This window comes from Lepidochelys kempii, chromosome 1 (genome assembly GCF_965140265.1).
Source record: "Lepidochelys kempii isolate rLepKem1 chromosome 1, rLepKem1.hap2, whole genome shotgun sequence".
NCBI lineage: Eukaryota > Metazoa > Chordata > Testudines > Cheloniidae > Lepidochelys > Lepidochelys kempii.
Window position 1 is genome coordinate 243160290 of NC_133256.1, and position 20215 is coordinate 243180504.

The 20215-nt window shown below is 40.6% G+C and overlaps 1 protein-coding gene across 5 annotated transcripts in view; it reads right to left on the reverse strand.

The window, feature by feature from the left end:
• Positions 1 to 20215, reverse strand: part of DENND5B (DENN domain containing 5B) — a 161585-nt gene that overhangs the window by 36895 nt on the left and 104475 nt on the right. For all 5 annotated transcript variants that reach the window (XM_073321423.1, XM_073321415.1, XM_073321452.1 and 2 more), the window contains 5 exons: positions 19036 to 19186; positions 10390 to 10483; positions 6685 to 6816; positions 1609 to 1761; positions 1027 to 1105 (listed from right to left, as the gene is read on the reverse strand). In XM_073321423.1, coding sequence (XP_073177524.1) covers positions 1027 to 1105; positions 1609 to 1761; positions 6685 to 6816; positions 10390 to 10483; positions 19036 to 19186 — 609 coding nt within the window. The remainder of the gene's footprint in view (positions 1 to 1026; positions 1106 to 1608; positions 1762 to 6684; positions 6817 to 10389; positions 10484 to 19035; positions 19187 to 20215) is intronic.

The window sequence follows — 20215 nt, forward strand, 5'->3', positions numbered from 1 at the left end:
GATTAATAAGCATGAATACCAAATTTATAAAAAATAATTCCATTACACATGAGAGCCCAGATTAATGTTCCTGTTTATATGCCCTGATATACCTAGATCTCAGAAGTGATGCACAAAATTCCCTCTTCCTAAGACTAACTTACATTTCTGGAAATAGTCTACAAAATCTGTCTCCTATCCGTTAAAAGCTCAGTCATACACTTGGTATGTTCTTGGCCAATAAGTTTCATCACAGCCTGATGATCCTAGAAGAGCAAAGTCTGTCCTTTGTGTATCCTGAATACACTCAATCTTCAAGTGAGGATGGGTAACCAGCAGGTTATTGATGCAAGGAAAGCATCTTGAATGTTTGCACTGAAGTTTCAACAGCTTAAATCTTTTTTTGTACAAATCCATTAAAGACTTCTAAATATTTTATAGAAGATAACAATAAAAATTTGTACATCTGTTTATTTGAGGAATGCTATAAAAGACAGACCATTCTCACTGATGGAAGATTTGCAGCCTCAAGTTGGGCCTCATGTCTTCAATAAATCCAACTGGACGCAACTGAAGTCTGGCACACTGTAATATTGTCTAGTATTTACAAAATGCTCCTTATTGTCAGAAATGGTCTAGGTATACTTGGTCCTGCCTCAGAGGAAGGGGCTGCACTTGACCTCTTGAGGTGCCTTTCAGCCCTACATTTCTGTAAACCACTTCAGAAAACATACCGACTTTTCATACCTTAGTTGCAGCTTAGTCAGAGTTTAAATGGAAGAAACTAAGCAAAATGACACATGCCATCGTTTTCCTGAAGATGGTAATAGTTATGGCATCATTTGATGCAAATAAGCCATCTGTTTAGTCTAGAGATCAAATATTTGAAAGAACTCAAATTACAAGTGTGATGTCAGTATCACGGACATTGAAAATACAAAATAAAATCCACCACAAAGTTCTGCAGCCTTAGGCCAACCAGAACCAAGATTGCTTACTGCTGAATCTTAGAGACCATATATGGAAAGCAAACTCCTGAATACTCACCTGGGGACTCTGTCATATGTTCTTGCTTCTCTTCCCTTTCCTGGTACTGAAGCAAATGGGACCACAAAGCAGATTTCCCCTGAAAATAGAACATATAGGAGAAGTTTAAAATAAATGAGAAAGGAGCCAAATTAAAAAGCTAGATACTGGATTAGAGCCTGGTGATTTAGTGAATCCAGAACGTAACTTTGGGTTCTTGCTTCAATTCTTTGTTCTTGAGCAAAGAAACCAACCGAACAGGAAAGGACCACCTCACAGAACAAGTAATTTCCTGTGATCATGAAGCTTTCTCTGTATCCATTGTTTTTCTCCTCAGTGTTCCCTCCCCAGTCCTTCACTGCTCGAGGATGGAAAAAACTATTTTATTATTACAATTTGTGGAAAGGCGTCTCTTGAAAGCCTCACAAAAAGTTTAGGAAATGAATAGCTGCGCCTTGAAGCATTTAGATACCCTCAGGTCTATTGAGAAATGATATAGCTAAGTAGTAGTTTAAAGGGATGGATTATAGGAAATACTTTTAATATGTGCAAAATGGTATTGTGTACATGTGCTTTTTCCTGACCAAGTTTCAAGTTACCAACCTGTTTGACTTGTAGACCATGGCTCCAAATCCTTTCCAACAGGTCACAAAGACTAGCAATCAATGTATTTTCCTCCAGTCCTGTTATGTTGGCCTCTCCATGTCCCAGCTCTACTGCTTCATGGCCCATCTTCTCTACCAACATACGTTTAGTCTATAAAACAGCAAGATTTACAGAGTATATATCCAGCAAGCTGTGAAATATACAGATTAGTAAACTTTCAGGAGTGCATCTACTGGCTTAAAATCATCCAGTATCCCTTGAATTCTGGCCACGGAAACATCAATTCTGATTACAAAATGTCTATAGTCAAAATAATATTAATTTTAGATAAGTTTCTATATAATGTATAACATAAGGAATTTGATACTGCATAAACTACGACTGATGCAATTATACTTAGACATCAACAAATTGTGTTTCTTCAGCTACACAGGAGGGCTTTTCTATTGTTCATGGAAGAGGTGCTCTATACTGGAAACAAGGACTTCATGGGTAGCATACACAATGGTCACTACACTCTGTGGACTGCTCCTTTTTGGTAGAGGCTCCCAAAACCTTGTCAGTGTGTGAACATTTTAATAGAGTTTATATGAACACCTTCTTTCCAATTTGCAATCACGCATACCACCTCTTCTCCCCCATTCCCAATGCCATAAAATCTCTACAACATGCCTGGAAAAGAAATGTATTTCTTTTAATGCAATTTAGTAGCTGGACATACCAAGGGAGAGGGTCCTCTGCCCGGTAACTATCTCTGGCATACCAGCAGGGCCGGATTTAAGGTTATGAGGGGCCTAAGCCTAATGGGAGGGAAGGGCCTAAGTATGAATTATATATTGCGAAAAAATAAAATGTCAAACATTTATCTACGTACGTATTTACATATTATTTATTTATGTAAAATTAACAAGTTTGAAGAATTGAGTGGGAGTAGAACAAACAGATACTTTTGAGTAAGAGGTACCAAGAGGGATGCTACCCTGTCCTTCTCTTAGCCATCCTAGGTAGTAGAGTGCTCATCTGAAGAAGGATGAACACTGAAACATTCCCCATCCTACTCACCTCTTTCAACCTTGTGCTTCTACCCTCAGCTCTCCAAATGGCACAGTGCAAAGCCAAGCCCTGTAGGTGTTTCCCCCAAACTATGGCCTCTACACCATATAGCCTGTCTCACTCTGTCTGCAATCTGGGAGGCAGCCAGCTTTTATTATATAAAAGAAAATCACTCAGGTGTAAAACCCACTGTAGTAGAGGAAGCAATAGTGGGAAAATTACATTGGGTGGCATTGTATTTTAGGCTGCCTTGCTCTGAAAGCTGCCTCCCAGTGTTGCACTGGCTGAGGACAATGAATTACTGTTTTCACAGTGAACCCAAATATTATTTGTGGGATGATACCCAGTTTGTGTAGTTAATCTCCACAGATTCACCATATCAGGCCATTCTGTCACCAAGCTCTTCCACAATTAGAATCATAGGACTGGAATGGACCTCAAGAAGCCATCTAGTCTGGTTCCCTGCACTCATGGCAGGACTAAGTATTGTCTATTGTGACAAAGCTCTGTCCTTGCCTCCGTGGGTCCCGTGTTTCCTGGTGGATTTTGCGAGCCTCAGAGGCTCACTGTGACCCTCCACGTAACCCTTCTTTCTCTAGAGACAAGGGTCACAGTCTACTGAGCCATTTTCATCATAAGCCAGCAAGGGAGGTGAGGAGAAGTTATCCTTCCTTGCACAGTCTCTGTGGTCTCCCAGTCTCAGCAATTAATCAGGGGGCAAAGGTGGGGGCCCGGGCCCACCCTCTACTCCCGGCTCCAGCCCAGGGACCCAAATAGTATCAGCTATGGTAGCTGATCTTTTAGAAACATGACATGTACAATTCCCTGGGCTACGTCCCCCACAACAGCCCTTACTCCACTTCACCCTTACCTCAGGGCCTCCTTCCGTGTGCCTGATATGGTGTGTACTACTCAGCCTCTCCAACAGCACAACTTCCTCCCACAGCTCCTGACATGCACACCCACCTGACTGACTGGGAGGCTTTTAACTAGTTTCAGCCAGCCCCTGATTGGCTTCAGGTGTCCCAATCAACCAAGCATTCTCCCTGCATTCTGGAAAGTTCTTAACTGGCCCCAGGTGTCTTAATTGACCTGGAGCAGCTGCCGTTTCACTTATCCTGGTACCAGGGATTTGTTTATCCTGGAGCTAATATATCTATCTCCCACTACTTTTCTATAGCCATCTGGCCTTGCCCCATCACACTATTCGAGAATTTGTGATGAGCGCTCTGACATGAGCATTTTTAAAACATGAATTCTCTGTACACCAGGCCCCCACAGTTTGTTTGTGTTTGTTTTAAGCTGTCCGTAAGAAAAAGGTAACAGCTAGAAGTGACACAAATCGTTAGATGGTTGCCCAGTCACAATATTTAGCACTTCTGTACTATGTTAGCTCTTCAAAATCACTAGACAAACATTAAACAAACTTAATTTAAAGACTTTCACCTTTTGAATGACTAGGAGTTGACAAAACTGAGCTATTCCTTCGTGTTCTCTGTCCTTCTGAACAAAAAGACTTCATTGAAAATCAGCATCTTAAAAGAACCATTAAGGATCTTTCAAAAGAACCATCCAACCAAGGCTGCTGTAGTGACACCCTGATTACATCAGGTCTGGGTGTTTAAGGCTGGTGTAGAATGAAGGGAGAACTTCCTGTTTCATTTGCATGTGTAAATGAAGCAGACCTTGCTTATTTTTTTTCCCCTTAAAGTGCTCAGAGTTTAGGGGAGGAAAGTTAATGAGATTCTGCTTATACCAGATGTGAAAAAGCAGAAGGGACCAAAATCTATTCTTGTGCAAAAATCTGTTTTCCCTGAAGTCAACAAGGCTACACAGGTGTAACTGTCAGCAGGAATTGGCCTGTGTTCTCATTCCCCTCTCAAATCACACATATTCCATGCTCACCCAACATTTTCCACTTGGGAGAGAAGTTAGTTTGAGTTGGGGCAGAAAAATTAGGATTAACTTCAGGTTTATTTAGCTTTAAGTTTTTGGAATGAAACTCAAAAGAAATCAAATGTGAGGTACTTTTATGATGGATTGAAGTGCTAGGTAACCAGCAAATGGACAGAACCCACCTTTAGCCTAATCAGCCAGTCTTTCTATCACATCCTGCTAAGAAGTGGATTTAAAATCCTTGAAGAGGGGAGGGAGAAACCTACAACATTGTGTGTTGAGCTTCCTCCAGTGCTTTTGCCACCCCTTAAAAGTACGAAGATGTGTTGGTCTATGGAACTAGGCCAGAGTTGGACAAACTTTTTGGCCTGAGCGCCACATTGGGGTTCCAAAACTGTATGGAGGGCCGGGTAGGGAAGGCTGTGCCTCCCAAAACAGCCTGGCCCCTGTCCCCTATCAGCCCCCTCCCACTTCCCACCCCGGACTGCCTCCCTCAGAGCCCCCGATCCATCTACCCCACCCCCGCTCCTTGTCTCCTGACTGTCCCCTCCTGGGACCGCCTGCCCCTAACCACCCCCCCAGGACCCCACCCCCTATCCAACCCTTCCTGCTCCCTGTCCCCTGACCCCATCCACACACCCACCCCCTGACAGGCCCCCCAGGACTCCCATGCCTATCCAACTGCCCTGCTCCCTATCCCCGACTGCCCCCTAGGACTCCATGCCCCTTATCCAACGCCCCTGCTCCTCACCCCCTTACCATGCCACTCAGAGCACGAGGACTGGCAGCCACGATGCCTGGCTGGAGCCATGATGCCTGGGTAGAGCCACATCACCTCCCAGTCTAGAGCACCAGGGCAGGCCAGCACCTCTCGCAGCACCTCCCCGGCAGGAGTTCACAGCCCCGCCACCCAGAACGCTGGTGGCAAGGCAAGCAGAAGCTGCAGGGGAGGGGAAACAGCAGGGGAGGGGCCGGGGGCTGGCCTCCCCAGCCAGGAGCTCAAGGGCCAGGCCTGATATGGCCCGCAGGCTGTAGTTTGCCCACCTCTGTACTAGGCTGAGCATAAGGTATAGGCAGCCAAGTTCTTTCATCTCAGTACAAAAAATACATCACAGAAAAAAATTGGATTTCTTTGATTTTATTACAGTTCAATACAATATTGAACATAGTGCATCATAAATCTGAAGCCCCTTGATGGGGGGTACTGTAAAAGTTAAAGTACTGGTAAGCAGAATGGGATGTTTTGTTTTTCCTACAAATGTGTGGGAATTGGTTCCTTATACATGGGAGGGCAATAATTTTGGCTGGAGCTGGATAGATTGTGTGCAGGCTCTGTGCAAACTTCCCATCCTACCCCTCTGGTACTGCCTCTTGCCCCCGGCACACCTTTGCCCTCCCTGCCCACACACAGGCACTCACCAGTTGTCCAGAGATGGGACCCAGCACACACAGAAGATGACTGTGATGGGCACTAGGACCCAGCGTCCTGGAGCTGCTTGCCAGCCTCAGCCGAGGAGAGGGACAGAGGGAGCTTCTTCCCTCCCTGACAGCTAAGCAGAACTCCAAAGAAATCCGGGGTGGGTGAAACTGGCGGGTGGGGGGCAATGCCTGCTGAAACTACACCCACGGCTGGCACGGGTTCCCGTGGTAACCGGATTTTTAGTGTCCGGTCACCAGGGTTAACTGGATACCTGACAGTATGTTCCTGCAGCGTGGGGAGACTCAGACGGGTCTGCTGCTTCCAGCTGGCTGGGAGCTGAGTTCCTGCCGAGCCACAGGGAACTGCTTTGCCTTTCCTGCTGGCAGGAGCGCTCCAGCAGGAGTACGTGAGCAAGCTTGCTCCCCTTCACCCAGCCCCTGCTGTGGCCCCTTCCTGACCAGTAGGGCCTAAAAATAGGAGGGCCTAAGGCTATAGCCTTAGTAGCCTATGGGTTAATCTGGCCCTGCATACCAGGGGACCAACTGAGGGTCTGATTCTGTGAGGTCTCAAAGCAGAGAACTACCAGTGAAAGCAATGGGAGTTTGGTTGTTATGGATCTTTCCTGCAACTCCTCCTCAAAGAGGTTTTCATTCTGCTTATAGAAGGGTGGAAAACATACATGGTTTTTTTTAAAAAACACTTACCTTCATGCGACATTCTTTCAGTAACCCTTCCACGAATTTCCAGTTTGTCTGAGCAATTACAGCTGGAGAAAGATCAGAGAGTTTGGGTTGCCTTAAATTTTTCCCCAAACTCCTTGCCTCTTGCATGTATTTCTAAAAGAAACAGAATTAGCATTAGTCTGACACGACAGATTCCCTGACTTCCTTAACTGTTGACAGCTAAGCACGGATATAAAAAGGACTCAGCATGTAAATCTATGCACTGTAGTGATTTATCTGAAGCTTTACGTATAGGAGTGGAGAAGTGTAACACTCCACAGGCCAACAGAGGGGTGGGGGTGGGGGAGAGAGGGGAATAAATAAATAAAAACATACATACTCACTCACTCCAGTGTGGTATGTGCAATCAAAACGTCAAACAGAACTAGCCCGTGGATTGTGTTATTAGCTAGTATTACAGCTACTACAGAGTTATTATAGAGTTACAGCTACTACAGAGTTAGCCAAAGTGATAGTTTCAGTCAGCATAAAAGTCTAAACCTGCATTAAACATTTCTTTCCATTGTTATTTGATTTTCACGAGTAAAAGGGATGAAAAAGCCCACTGAATAATCTAAAGAAGTTAGCATGAAGTTGAATGAAAAATACTTTTGAAAGAACTAGAAAAACAAGTGTGTGGAAAGGGGAAGGAAGCTGGACTCATTGATTTCAAAGAATTTTGGCTTAGGAAAAAAAAGATGTGGGACAAGCTGGCTCTTGTCCTTACTGACAAGCTTTCTTAATCACTGGGGAGTTTATTAATTCTTAGACTTGTTTTAAACAAAACTCCATTTTTGGACTCATTTTGGAAAATGGCATTAATGCAAGGTAGACAGACAAACAGTGTAAAGCCAAGGTTTTAAAAACATGAGTGCCTAAAGTTCATTTAAATCTGTGGTCTGATATTCAGAAGTGCTGAACACTTATTCACACTAGAGAGCACGCTATGTGCTTAGCATTTCTAAAAGTCAGACCACAGATGTAGGTGCTTAAATGTGGAGTTAGAAGCCTAACTTTAGGCACCCATTTTTTAAATAAAATGTTGTTAAACTCAGCAGACAAGTACTTAAAAATAGGTCTGATGATTACAAGTTTGATACTCTATTGGAATGCTGTTGAATAAAACAATTTAAAAGTATGATGCTCATATCCCCATATTGTAATGAACTGTCTCCTGCTATGGGTAGGTGTTGTCTCAAGATTCAAGAATTTCCCACTTGTTTTCATCCACTTAATTCTGTCTGCACTTAAGGCCCCACAGAAAGACTGGATGGTACTTCCTTCAGAGATATATAGTGTTGCTGTTTAATTGGGCTGCAGGGCTTACTTAGAGCTAGACAATGCACAGGGACTGTTTCTGCAGCACTTTCAGACCTTCCCTGTCTGGAGAGGAGATAATTTTAAATTAGTTTAATGAAAACAAATTCCAAAATTTGTGTTGCTGTGAGTTGACCAAAATTGCTTGAGCATGAAAAAAAAATGTTGGAAGATCATGGCAGAATGCAAAATTTGGACAAGTTAACTCACAGCCTGTTCAATAGATCTGAGCTATTACGCACATACGCCTGGTTATCATCATCTCTAATTGAACCCAAAACATTGTTATGCATAAATAAGATGAGAAAGGAATAAAAACATTAAAAAGTTGTTTTAGGCAATAACGAAATGAAAGTATTCTGTTCAACATCTGGCAGCCTCACAATAGTAGTTTCATCTAATTTGTGCCAAAATAATAAACATTATGAGAACAGTGAAAGGGGAATAACTAAACAGGGATAGATATAAAACTTCTCTTTAAAGGGAAAAGGATAAAGAAAATAAATCAAAGTGCGGTCATAGTCTGAAGAGTGAAAAAATTTAGACAACTGAGCTCTACTCCTTAGCATGTCGTCAAATCATAATGTATTACATACCGACAAACATTTTTAATCCTGCTAACTCTGTTGGTCCTGCAAGTTCTACAGAAGAGCAAGTCTGCTACAGAAAGAGCAAGCTGGATTCTATTCTGCCTGTGCATCAGTATCAGCCAACTACCATCACTACTTAAGCTTTCACTGCCGAATCTTTACTTGTGGCCTAATATCACAACACAGAAGGACACAGCTTGAACTTGAGATCCTAAGCCATGAAAAAACAACTTTAGGAGCATAAACTTAGTCAGAGGCTTAAAATGAAATCCCATGACTTCATTTTCAGTGTTACTTTTCTGACTGTAACCACACTTCAGTAACTGCAGGGGTGTGCGTATGTGCTACAAAAAGGAGAGATTGAAGTGATGTTGAAGAGTGATTCCTTATTCTAGTAAGACCACTCAAAGCAGCTTTCAGCAAAAAAACCAAAACAAAACAACAAAAAAAAACATACCAGGCAGCATTCAGAGAAGGATTTTTTAGGAGGTCGTGCAGGAGGGGGTGGCCCCTGATCCCACTCCCAGAATGCCATTGAGTTCTGATGAATCAAAAGCTCCTCCGATGGCTAAGAGGAGCCAGATATACCAATGGCAGAAAAGCCCGAAGGAAAGAGAGGAGACAAAGCAAAACAAGCATGCATATGATCCACAACAACAAAAAAGAAAGAAAAAATTAAATACTTGATGAAGCACTGAAAGGGTTATGCTGAGATATATACAATGCAATGTTTAAAGCTATATTTACAAAGTCACATTAACAAAAATAGCAACAAACTTTTATAAAGGCTGTTTTGCTTTGTTTCAATGAAACTGAATTTTAAAGTTGCGACTGAAGAATTCAATTTTACTTAATATTTTAATTTCAAAGAGCAACCCTGGTAAAGCTTATTCAGTAAGGCCAATGGCAAAACAGTATAAAGGCTTGGTGGATTTTTGTTTGTTTTTCTAATGATAAAAATAGCACAAGAAATACAGTCACAGTGAAAAATGTGGCAGAAAATGTTTTTTTAAACAATCAAAAGGAGAAACTGAAGAGACAGGAAAAAGCACACAAGTAATTGAGGTTTACAAGATGTGTGGAAGTTTCCAAGCTTTGGATACAAGTTAAAACAAAAAACAAAAAAACCCCAAATAAATCCACACCAAATACTTCCCTTTTAAATGGGCTAACTAGTAAAAGTTTCTAATCTAGGCAACACAAAAGAGAACGCTTACAATAAATCCTCCTCCTTTTTGTCGCCAAGTGGTCAGTGTTTATCATAACATATCTGAAAAACTCAAATAATTTTTACTGGCCCAAATCTGACAACTCCATCCACACAAATGGGTCTGCCTGAATAAGTATAGTTGTAGGATTGGGGTCTATATTAGCAAAAGTCTGTTTTATTACGATGCAGAGCCTCAGAGTTTAGTATTTTAAAACTTTGATTTGTTATAAGATGGAAAAATTGGTGTAAAATATTAAGTCTGACTTTCATTTGCATTTTGCAGTATAGGTATTTACGAATTTTCAGCTACGGTAGTAGTTTAAACAATCTACACTAATACACTGCTTTACAGTTCAATTTAGAAAATACAAAATCTCTACAGTGCATGGACACAATTTTGAACATCTTAAAATTACATACTAGATGTATAAATTATATGTACATCATGTAATGGTCACAAAGATGAATGAAAACCTTATGGCACAAACATTGCAGAAGGCAGCAAAATACACTTTGGTTAAGTCTATGTTCTTTGACTTAAGCCCCCTGGTGCCTGCAGATATCACCTACCTCTCTTAAATCATTGTCCAGTCCAATATGTTCTGAATGTTGTCTAAGGCGATCTTTCCTGCGCTGTGTTGTGGCACTTCGACTGACCCACCGACTGAAATTATGTAATAAGAGAAATCAGAAGAGAAAGCTTTTGTCAGTCGCTGCAGTAAGCGTGAAGAAATTATGCATTTCTAAGCAGCACATGTGCATAAAAATTTGTAAATTACAACATGTATCAGTGTTGATGAATTTCTGACAACCCTAAAGGTAAGGCTTCATGGCAGATGGGGAACCAGCAAAGCCCCCAAAAAAAGGATGCTTGCGGGGTCTCACGTAATACAGCACAAGTTACTAGTGACTGGCTGATGATTGTGTACAGAGTAGTGTATATAAAATCAGAGCACGCGGAAATAGTATTTATTTACCTTAACCAAAAATGTGTGTTTTTTGAAGTTTTTGAACATTCAATTTGTATTCCACTCCTTTGTAATTAACTTGTTTGCCAACAATGGCATTCAACATTGGTTTAATTTCATACTACCTGTCCTTGTGCATGTTTTTAACAACCTTTCTATGCCAAGTTGAATGAAAATGCTGTGTAATGTTGTATACAGGACACATAGCACAGTACACCAGGAAAATTACATTAGGGCAGACTGAATTTAAGGTTTACAGTTTTTGGGGGGTGGGTGGGTGGAGGGGGGAGAACATTCTACAACACATCTCATTGAGTTGGATTTGGTGTAGTTTTGCTGGTTTATTTATTTTAAAACAACCAACCAGGAATATAAGTAGCATCATCATCATCTTTGGTGACACTTCTATTGCAGATGGATTACATGCTAAAATAAAATATACGGGGCTGTAGCAGTTTACATAATGAATTACAGGATTCAGTTTCCTCCTCACAATGCTAGCAAACAAAAACTGACTATTACTACTGCCCACAGGACTACGCTAGTTCACATCAACCTCCTGGCACTGATATTGTGCATTTCCTCAATCAAAAGAAATACAAGGAAAAACCAGTGGTGGGCCAAAGTAATGTTAAAAGTTAATTAGAACTTCATTATTTGATTAGTTCTGTAATGAGTGATGTCACAGAGGACAGGTGAAGGGCAGACAATAACACCTAATTTTAAAAAGAGAAATAAAGAGGACCCAGAGATTTACAGACCAGTCGGCTTAACTTCGGTATCTGGAAGGAAACTTGAACAAAATATTAAACTATTTATAAGTACCTAAAGGATAATCAGGTAATAGCAGCCAATATGGATTTGTCGATCACAAATCATGCCAAACCAAACTAAATTTCCTACTTTGACCGGATTACTGGCATAGTAGATGGGGGGTGGGAAAGCAGAAGATGTGATTTATCTCAAGTTTAGAAAAGCTTCTGACATGGTCCCACTTGATATTCTCGTAACCAGACTAGGGAAATGTGGTCCAGATGCAATTACTACAAGATGGGTGCACAACTGGTTCAAAGACCATACTTAAAGAGTAGTTACCAGTGATTTACAGTCAATCTTAGAGGGAGTATCTAGAGGGGTCTTGCAAGCGTCTGTCCTGATTACCAGCACTATTCAATATTTTCATTAATGACATGGATAATTTTGTGGAGAATATGCTTATAAAATTTATGAATGACACAAAGCTGGGAGAGGTTGCAAGTACTTTGGAGGACTGGGTTAGAATTCAAAACAACCTTGATAAACTGGAGGTTTGGTCTGAAATCAATAAAATGAAATTCAATAAAGACAAGGGCAAAGTACTACATTTAGGAAGGAAAAATCAAATGCACAAAATCAAAATGGGGAGTAAGTGACAAGGCAACAACACAAGGGACAAGGTGGGTGAGGTAATATCTTTTAATGGACCAACTTCTGTGGTTGAGAGGGGCAATAGTACTGCAGAGAAGGATCTGGGGATTATAGTGGATCACCAATTGAACATTAGCCAACAATGAGATGCAGTTGTGAAAAAGGCTAACATCACTGCTGCTTTTTCTTTTTCTTTTCTTTTTTTTTTTTTTTAAGATAAACTCAAGACTGTCAAATATAACATGTGAGAAATAATTGTCCCGCTTTACTGAATACTGGTGAGGCCTCAGCTGGAGGCTTGTGTCCAGGTTTGGGTGCCACACTAAGAAAGATGTAGACGAACTGGAGACAGTCCAGAGGAGAGCAAAAATGATAGGTTTAGAAAAATCTAAATCTGGCTTTGCTTTTTAGCCCGACTTAATTTTTAATATTTAGTCTGAACTCTGGACAGCGCTTTAGTTCCCCTCCACCTGCATATATTCATATTTTTGTTGTTGTTGCAATTATTGGAAAATCAAAGTGGTCAAGATGGTGCATGCTTGAGCTGAGTGAACATCTAAGGCTATGTCGACACTACAAGTTAGGGGTGAGACTCCCTTTCTCTTGGGCACAGACTAATGCAAGCTCTCATCAAGCTAGCACGAGTCTAACTAGCAGTGAAACGGCTGTGGCGCTGGTAGCCGAGGCACAGCTGGGCTGAACACAGTACAAACCCACCTGAAACCAGAGGGTATTTACGCTGCATGGCTCAGCTATGCCTCGGCTGCCATTACCGTTCTACCACTGCCATGCAAACTCCTGGTAGCTTGATGACTAATGAGGGAGGAGAGGGGAAAGAGTCTGAGCAACCCACTGGGATTTTGAATCTCTTGGGGGAGCTGGCTGGAACATTTTGTGAAGAATTAACAGGAGGTAAGCAGGGAAGATGAAGGAATTTTAGAACATTTCAGCCTCTCTCTTCTTGGGCCACATAGGTCTTGCCTGAAATCTCATTGCTTGAAAAATTAAGCGGTTTTAATATTTAATGGCAAAGATCAGATTTAAAATTAATTTTTCTTCATACATACAGAAAGTATGGAGGTCAGTGTATCTATGAGTGACCTATTTTGTTTGTTCTTCCTCAAAGAAAATGCTACTACTAACATGGTTCTGGTTACTTCTGAGGACTGTCCTGTGGAATGCCCTGGAACAGATGGTAAATATGAGCAGGGAACAATAGGCCACTTTGGTATGCTCCTGGCATCTCACTTCCACAGTATTTATGAAGGAAGAACTCCTGTCAGTGTATTATTTCAGAGGAGGAGCCAGAGAAATGATTCTTCCACTCAAACATGGGGAACCATACGAGCAAGCCCCTGAAAAGAAGTCTATTGACAAGGGAGTCCTGGCAGGTAGAAAGTAAATAAACTACTCTTCAGCACTTTAAACAATTTTTAGGTATGGATGTGTGCATGTGTGTGGTGGGAAAGGATTAACGATGTCCATTTCTAAAGGTAACATACCTGAGGTGTTTAATTTCTCTAATAAAATAGCATGAAAGCCAACGTCAAGTTTGATAGGCCTAAAAACAATATACTTCTACAGCTGTCTCACATACACAAGGACTAAACTTCAATATTGCAGTCAGGCATATTTTTCTTTTCCAACAGATGAAAAGGGGAGAGGAGTGAGTGGAAGCAGTTTACGATTCATAGCTACGGCACGTGCTGCAGCGTATACAACATCCTGACAGGGCACAAGAACATGAAGAAACTGCATTTAATGTTAACTTAATGTTACATGTTTATGTAACTCCCCATCATCACCACTAAGATGGACATGCTCAGAACACAGAGGGGAAGGAGACAAGAAATACATTCACCTATACCATAGAAGATAAGCCCTTCGACAAAGAGCAGCTGCCAAGGTAGGTTGCTTTTTAGGCCTACAAACCTTGGCAGTTCACCTTTTACCCACAAGTAACATATGTTTTAAACCCTCTCATGTGCATGAAATAGCTTGATCTTTTGTTGCCAGCATCATCATGCCATAAACTGGTGACCATCAATCAACTTCTCCAGCTTTTGTATTCATTTACTAGCAAGGAGATTTATTACATCTTCAGAACAAATGGAGGCATGCGTGCGTACACACAGTATAGGGGAGTGAGTGAGAGAGAGAGATATGTATATGTAAACAATTCTGCATTTGATTTGCTCAGCTCAGTATACTTCTACACAGAGTTAGAATATCAACAAATAGAACAAAAGCTCTAGTAGCCGCCAAATCAAAGTAGCACCAAATGGAAGGTCAAAACCAAGATCAGTATCTTGCAACAAACAGTTTGGCTGACAATTTGGGGCTTGAGGTGTGTTCTGTACTAGATTTCTGTAGCAGATTTCTACATTCAACTCTCTGGAGGATAAAGGGAGCTGAGGTGTTTTTTGTTTTTGTTTTTACAGGGCAGAACAGATTGGGTTTTTTTGCGACTTCATTGCTTTGGTGGTAACAGGAGATCTTTTAAACAGCTAATATGGAGAAAAAGCTAAGTAAAATGACCTGCAGCCATTCTGTTTTGCACTGTAATCTTGTCAGATTATATAAATGGAAGTGATTTGGAGGAATGGCATAAAACCACCTAGTGCTGCAGGAAGTGGTGATGACAATTCCACAGGTGCCACTTTTCTCTTCGTCTTAGTACTAAACCATTTCTCCCATGTGGTGTTTGGCCTGCAAACTCCTTAAGGCAGGAGCTTTGTCTGTAAGGTGACAAACACCACACACACGGTATAGACATAATAAGTACATGGTGCTGTGGGGCACTGTAGGAATGGGGATGCATATTTTTCATGTCATCTTTAGTTCTTCATGCATGACATTTCACAAGCCATTTTATTAATGTAGATCTAGCCATTTCTCAAAGGGTAGAGCAAGAGGCACCATATCATTATGCTTTTAGACTGGGGTTGACCAAGGGAGCAAAAAGTAAAAGGCTCAAGTATTGGATTTTGAATCCTCTAAACCATCCTTGATTCACTTTCAATCAGATTGCATACATATAGTCAGAATAAGTCAAATTCTAGTCTTAATGAAAAGCATTTGAACAAAACATTGAAATAGAGCATTCCTGTTACTCTTATCACTGCTCTGCCATATTAGCTAACAAAACGTAAATCTGAAATATATGTTATTTACACTTCAAATAAAAGAAAGCATTCTTTTATTTGTATGGGTTACGCAAGATCTGCATTTCAGGCTGATGGAGTCTAACTGCCTTTTACTTAGATGCAGTGCAAAGATGCCCCATTCTATGCAAAAAGTGACAGTGTGGCTGCTTAGGTGGTCATTTTAAAAAGGCCTTATAAAAGCCACCATCCTTAAAGTGGCTATTAACGTGTGGAAAGGGAAGTCAAGGAAACATTAATATTTCTTGAGCACTCAGTGATATACAGAACACATGGTCCCTGCCCCAATAGGCTTACAAAACTTAGTTTAAGAAAACCAGAATGAAGACCATTTACTGAGCAGAAACTAGACAGAGGATAATACTTATGTACTTACTTAGCAATTCACATTATCTTTACAACCATTAACTAAACCTCAGTATCCCAGTGAGATGAGTAAGCAAGCAGTATTCCTATTTTAAAGGCAGGGAAATTGAGGCACCAAGTTTGTAAGACCATGGCAAAGCTGATACAGTAACAAAAATTATCCCAGTTCCCAGGCCTGTGCTCAAACCATTGGATCACACCTCTGTCTAAGATTGTTACAGAAGGGGTGCACAAAGTAACGTAGGAAATAGGAGCCAGAGATAAGAGCATGAAGTCAGCAGGAAGTGGTGCAGGAATCAAAAACAGACCAGAGACTAGTGAGGAAAGGATGGTGGAAGGTAAGAGAATTAGAGATATGGCAGAAGAAGAGAGGAGAAACAGGGCCAAACATGTAGAGTGGAGGAACAACAATTAACATATAAGCAAAACTTTCTCACTGACCAACCTCTTTAGGGGAAAGAACAGGGACGGAAAGTCTCTGGGGCAAAAATCCATTCAGTTATTCTTTGTAGGCACTCACTGCTCATTCCGCAAATTGCTTTGATGCTCATACATTCCCAACCTTGATACACGTTTTCCTCAATAATATTTAATCTCATGTATCAAGCTTCATGTTACAGAGTTACAACAATCAATTTAGACTGAACATGTTAGCAAGGGCTTATTAAATTGTTTTACTTTGTGCTGTGAGCATATTTGATTCACTATAATTTAACAATGGACTAATCAAGAAGCATGAAACATTTACATAGCTTTGTTTTCTGTTATTAGGATTCTTTTACCATATTACTACTACAAAGATGGCAAACATTAGAAGTCCCATTAAGGTTGTAAAACCTGCTAGATCTTGAAACAGAAAACTTATACTATCATCTTGTAGGTGGGTCGATTTCAATGAGCATCAAAATTAAATGGACTTTTCCTTAAAGATGGCCACTGTTTTATTGCAATAGATATGGATAGAGGAGTTTGGATCATGAGTAGCCACTAGCTTGTTATGGAATTCTTAAAATAAACTTGGAAGTTTTCTTTTCAAACGAAACAAGAGAAACGAAAGAACATCAACATCATACTTCAGGGGTGAACATTTTGGCCAGAGGGCCACATCTGGAAATAGAAATTATATGGGGGGCCATGAATGCTCACAAAATTGGGGTTGGGGTGTGGGAGGAGGTGAGCGCTCTGGGGTGGGGCCAGAAATGAGGAGTTCAGGGTGCAGGAGGGGGCTCCAGGCTGGGGATTTAAGAAATTTCTAGTGATTGAGTGTCCATTACAACTCTTGTTAAAATTGTTCCTGCAGTTTATTACCCTCATTATTAAAACTGTGCACCTTATTTCAAGTGTGAATTTGTCTAGCTTCTGCTTCCAAGAATTGTTATACTTTCTCCGCTACATTGAAGAGTCTTCTCTTATCATAGTTCTGTTCCTTAGGTCTACACTAGGAAATTAGGTTGGTATAACTACATTGTTCAGGAAAAAATCCAAACCTCTTGAGCAATGCAGTTAAAGCAATCTAACCCCCTGGTGCAGATAGCACTAGGTGAATGGGAGAATTCTCCCATTGACTAGCTACCACATCTTGGGGAGGTGGATTACCTACACAAATGGGAGAACCATAGAAAGCATAGATAGTGCCTTCACTGAAGCACTGCAGCATTTTACATGTAGACAAGTCCTTACATAGGTACTTACAAGCTGATTAAATCACCCTTTACCCTTCTGTTTGATAAATTAAATAGATACAACTCCTTGAGTTGTTCCCGATGAAGGCAAGTTTTCCCAAATCCTTTAATCATTCCTGTGGCTCTTCTCTGAACTCTCTCCAAATTTCTCCTTCTTGAACTGTGGACACTAGAACTGGGTACTGTATGCCAGTAGCGGTTACACCAGTGCCAAATACAAAAGTAATATCAACTTTTATCAGTGACCTATCCTCTGTTATTTACCACTCCCTTAGTCTTTGTGCCACCTACCAACTTTATCAATGATTACTTTATATATATATTTTCTAGGTCATTGATAAAAATGTTAAATAGCATAGGACCAGGTACTCTAGAATCCCACTAGAAACACACCCATTCAATGACCATTCCCTACAGTTCTATTTTGAGACACATCAGTTACCCAGTTTTTAATCCAATTGATTTGTGCCTTGTAGACTTTGATCTTTCTAGTTTCTTAATCAAAATGCCATGCAGTACCAAGTCAAATGCCTTACAGAAGTCTCTTATGTAAACACTACTACCTTTCTGAACCAAACTTGTAATCTCTCAAAAGTAAATTAGTCTGAGAAGATTTAATTTCCATAAACCCATGTTAACTGGCAATTCTGTTACCCTCTTCATTCTATGTTGATCGAATCCTGTATCAGCCATCTCATTATTTTGTCCAGGACCAAAGTCAGGCTGACAGGTCTTTAATTGCCTTGGAATAGTATTTATTTACCCTTTTAAAAACATTGGCACCACATTAGCTTTATTCTAGTCATCCTGAAACCCGCTCCTCCCCCCAGTGTTCCAAGACTTATAGAAAAATATCAACATTAATGGTCTAGAGTGCTCCCCTGACAGCTATTTTTAAAAACTTTAGTGTGCAAGTTACCCAGACCTACTGATTTAAAAATGTCTAACTTTAGGAGCTGTTCCTTAGCATCCTCCTGAATTACTGTTGGAATGGAAAGTGTTTCATCACCATTATCCTATGCTCTGAATACAAAATCCGGCTTTTCCCCAAATACAGAAGTATTTATTAACATTTCTACATTTTCTGCATTATTATTGACAATTCTACCATTTCCATCTAGTAATGGACCAGTAGAATTTCTTTTGTTCCTAATATATTTAAACTCCTTAATGACCTTAATTTGGCCGACCACTGATTTCTTCTTGTGACCTTTTGCTTCCCTTAAAAATTAATACATATTAAATGCCAGGACTTGTATGTAGTCTTAGTTCTAACTGATGGTGTAAGTAGCATTTTAAATTTATATTAAATCAAGGACAAAACTAAACAATGCCAAGTGTGAGGTGGACACAGTAAGTACATGATGTGACTGAATCAAACAAAAAATGATCACTGTATCCATCTCAAAAACTAGGATTAGCTTAAAGAGACACCATAAAGTCAGCTAGCTGTGAACTCAAAAGCTGTCACTTCAGAGAAGACAGAAATGGTGAAAGCTGCCTCCATTTCACTGGACTGGAAAGAAATACCAATAATTCTTGGTTTCTGTCCATAGAGTGAGTCAATCATAAGAGAAACCTGGTTAGTAAAATATCTTCAGAAGTCCAGGAAATAACGAGGGGGCTTACTTGTTATTGGTAGGTCCTGTTGCCAGCACATCTGATTGCAACTTTGGGAAGAACCCTTGTTCATATTTGCCTTGACCGATCTTCATATCAAGTAAGTGTGGGTGGATGGCAGTGTGATCAATCTTCATGAGCCGCTGTTCAATCGATTGGGCTGCAAAAGGTATGGACAAATGAGTAACTACTTTAGTGTCCTAATCTGAAGCATGCGCCACAGCAGGGAACTTGCACAAAATCAGAGCATGGTTAAGTTCTACAATTAATTAATTGATCATTTTAGATACAGCAAGCAGGAAACTTTCTAAAGCATGTGTACATACTAATGTCGAGAGGGACATGCATGCATCTTGAGGAGCTCCCTCTCCACCACTAAATTAGAGACATTTTCCTTTCCCTCACTCCACACACCCCCAAGACCACCTCTACCAGGTGACTCTATGGGACTGCTCAAAGGAAAGAGTTGCTGTAGTGGAGTGATGAGAGGAACATAATCATCACTGTGTAAGCATCCTCTTTCTGCAGTACTTCTCAGTCCTGTCAGCTGGGGAAAATTAAGGCCCAGAGTGTGGCATGAACAGAGTTCTAAAACTGAAATGCAGAGTAGTGTGCGACACTAGGTTATTCAACCTATTAGCTGTTCGACAAAGCCAGGAATACAGTTCACTAATACGCAGACTGACAGCTAAGGACAACATTTTATTTTGAGGGAGGGGCAAGCAGAAGCACAGTGTGATCACAGGAACTTCTCTCACATGCTTCACTTATGAAAAATGAGAAAATGTTTGTGGTGTTATTTCATTTTTAATGTCACACTTGACCAGTTATTACATGAACAGGTCCGCTAAAATAATTCTTTAGATCTAGGAAAACTACTACTGACAAAAATGAAACAAGCAGGCATTTAGTGCAGACTACTGGCAACAAAAATATATTTGAGGGAAAAGACACTTTGTTGTTGAGAAAAGGATGATCACTTAAGCTGAGTCAATGGGTCAGATTTAACCATCTTTATCCCTAAAACTTAGAATAAAAAGACTAGCTCAGTCACCTAAAGGCTAGCAGTGCCCTGTGTTATTACACCAGAGGCCCAGGCTGTATTCTCAGTCTATTTCCTTGGGCACGCAGGAGGCCATACTCTGGTCTTGGAAGTGTCCTCTGATTACAAAGTCATTCTCCTGAATCT